General features: G+C 29.2%; 1 protein-coding gene across 1 annotated transcript; it reads right to left on the bottom strand.

The window, feature by feature from the left end:
• Positions 1 to 222: 222 nt before the first annotated feature.
• On the bottom strand, positions 223 to 1,751 carry LOC129896088 (transcription factor bHLH168-like). Its single transcript, XM_055971911.1, has 3 exons — positions 1,524 to 1,751; positions 758 to 1,105; positions 223 to 429 (listed from the first exon to the last, which is right to left on the bottom strand). Exons 1-3 carry the CDS (start codon positions 1,668 to 1,670, stop codon positions 361 to 363), a joined length of 564 nt encoding a protein of 187 aa, XP_055827886.1. The 5' UTR covers positions 1,671 to 1,751; the 3' UTR covers positions 223 to 360.
• Between the last annotated feature and the right edge of the window lie 800 nt (positions 1,752 to 2,551).

The following is a 2,551-nucleotide window of genomic DNA, read 5'->3' as shown; positions in this document are numbered from 1 at the left end:
ATCATAAGTGTTTAGTTTAAAATTTATTATTAGGTCTATTCGTTGAATTTGTTTGAATAAGTTTTAAAGCAATATAATTAATGTAGATGATATTAATCCCTTAATATTGTCAATGAAGCAATGAATGAATAATAGAATAATAAATTAAGTAATCAATAATAAATAAATAATAAAATAGTCAAAGAGAGATTCTTATTGATTAAATGATAAAAATTTGCTAAAGAGTAGAGATGAACCATCGTTGTACAGAGAATAATTGTATAATTTTCAATTGTCCTGTGAATAATAATAATAAGATAATATAATGATAGAGAAGTGAGAGTCCTAAAATCTCTGAACCTGTCATCATAATTAATAAAATTAGCAAACCAGCTTTTGCAATCTCAAATAGACTTTTGAAGAATCAACCCCTAATCTCGTAATTTTCACCTGCAAACATTAGATAACAAGAAAAGCATTGTCAATTTAGTTGTCAAAATTAACTAGCTATACCTGTACATACATTATTTTCCATCATTTTTCGTACTACAACTACTTAGTATATTTCACCTACTGATCACTAGCACGGTATTTACAAAGTATACAAGAAACTTTCGAATCTATCTATTGGTCTTAAACTAAAGATTTGTATACAATATCAAAATGCCCCTTAAATATTATAGCTTTTAACGTGTTACATAAAATGGGACATTATTTTTATAAAACAGACTATAGAGAAAAGTAAGACACATATAAATTGAAACTTATGGTGAATTACCTGAGCGTGGATCGTATAATAAACCTTATCGCCAATTGTTGAATAATTAGCAGTAACAACTTGAGCTCCTTCTTCCTCTATGATGTTTATAACCTCTTGCATGGTGATCAGCTTCTTTTGCAAGACACTGACTAAAATGACCTCTAAAGTTGAATCCAACTCTCTAACTTCAATCATAGGTATATTTATAGTAGAACAAGCTCTTGTAGGCATGAATTTCTTTGAATCATCACTTGTGCCTTGTGCTGCCACTTTATCCTTCCTTCTCTTTAATACCTCTACTCTTTCTTTCAATTTCTCAATGTAAGTAATGGCTTGATCAACTTGGTCTTGTTGTGTCAGCATCTCCTGAAATTATATTGTTTCACTAGCAAGTCAAGGAAAAGTACGTAACAATCTAACAAGGCTATAGATAGCTAAATATTAAATGAAATTAATTAGACACGTGCTTGCAAAGGACATTCATGAAAGGTAAATAATACATGAATTGTTTAATATAAATACAAATTTGTTTGAACTAAAGTTAATTACTTGACTATCGAATCCGTAATTAAAACCCTATTAGCTCCACACCCGACTACATAGACGGACTTCTGATAACTACTATTCAACGAAGTGCTAGCTCCTATAAGCACTTTATTTTGTAATGATTCATATACATTAATCATATATAATATTTTCACTTTTAACTAAAATAAACAAGAAAAAAAACAGGGAACATAGTACTAATTCAAGATGGAGAGAAAGAGAGAAATACGGTTTATACCTTAGTTAAGTTGTGGTGGTGGGGAGGAATGAGAGAAGAAAGTTTAGAAGAAAGATACTTCATTTGGATTCTTCTATTCTTTTCTTGTGTTTTCCTGTCTAGCTTTTCTGAACTAGTGCTAGCAGTATTAATTTTGCTGCTTTCCATTTCACTTGTATATACTTTAGGGGATATGATATGATACGACACGAAACGAAGTAGAATAAAGGGATCGATCGATCGATCTTGTAAAGTTTGAAGCATACATGTTCATTTATATAAAGAAGATATATATTTAAGGGAAGGGCGATGTGAATTAAGTCAATATTATGGTAGCCATCCAGCTATGGCCCAAAACGTTGTATGCGTACGTGTCTATGTTATGTCATTGTATATGCGTCATCATGTAAAAAGAAACAAGTTTGTATTAAAATCTGCATAACTTATATAAAGAAATTTATATATTATTTTATGTGTGATAAATGTGGAATAATCAATATATGAATAACTAATACTTGCACAAAAATAAATAGATTCACTCATAACTAATCCTTACATTATTAATACTTGTATAACTCTAATTAGCTATGAAAAGACCCCTTAATGTATATCTTGACTTTCAACATATACACCGAGCTTGCACGAGTAAAAGGAAATATTTGAGCTAGTTTCAAATATATACAATAAAATAATTAGTTCACAAAAAATATAATCATATTTTATTTACATAAAAAATAGCCAAAAATCATAGGAAATGTACCCCGACTATATAATATAGCTTGTCAAAAGTCGTAGAAAAAATATAATGACTATACAATATAACTTACATATACATGGGTTATACACTGACTAATTATTATGATACATTCAAAAACCCGGAATATAGCATAACTATTTATGAATTGTACAATGACTATACATGAAGTATACAATGACGATTCAATCTCAATCAACTCAAAATCACCTCTAAACATTTTCAAAATTTAGATATGAAATCCTCTCGGTGTTTTGAGTCTTTTGACTATTTGTCTTATATATGCAGCCAACAA

This window comes from Solanum dulcamara, chromosome 7 (genome assembly GCF_947179165.1).
Source record: "Solanum dulcamara chromosome 7, daSolDulc1.2, whole genome shotgun sequence".
NCBI classification, from domain to species: Eukaryota; Viridiplantae; Streptophyta; class Magnoliopsida; order Solanales; family Solanaceae; genus Solanum; species Solanum dulcamara.
Note: the sequence above shows the minus strand (reverse complement) of the source record. Positions and strands in the feature narration are given on the sequence as shown.

Coding starts and splice junctions, on each gene's coding strand:
- LOC129896088 (XM_055971911.1), bottom strand. CDS start 1,670: ATGGAAAGCAGCAAAATTAATACTGCTAGCACTAGTTCAGAAAAGCTA. Junction 1,106..1,523: donor ACCACCACAACTTAACTAAG/GTATAAACCGTA, acceptor ATATAATTTCAG/GAGATGCTGACACAACAAGA. Junction 430..757: donor ATTATACGATCCACGCTCAG/GTAATTCACCAT, acceptor TAATGTTTGCAG/GTGAAAATTACGAGATTAGG.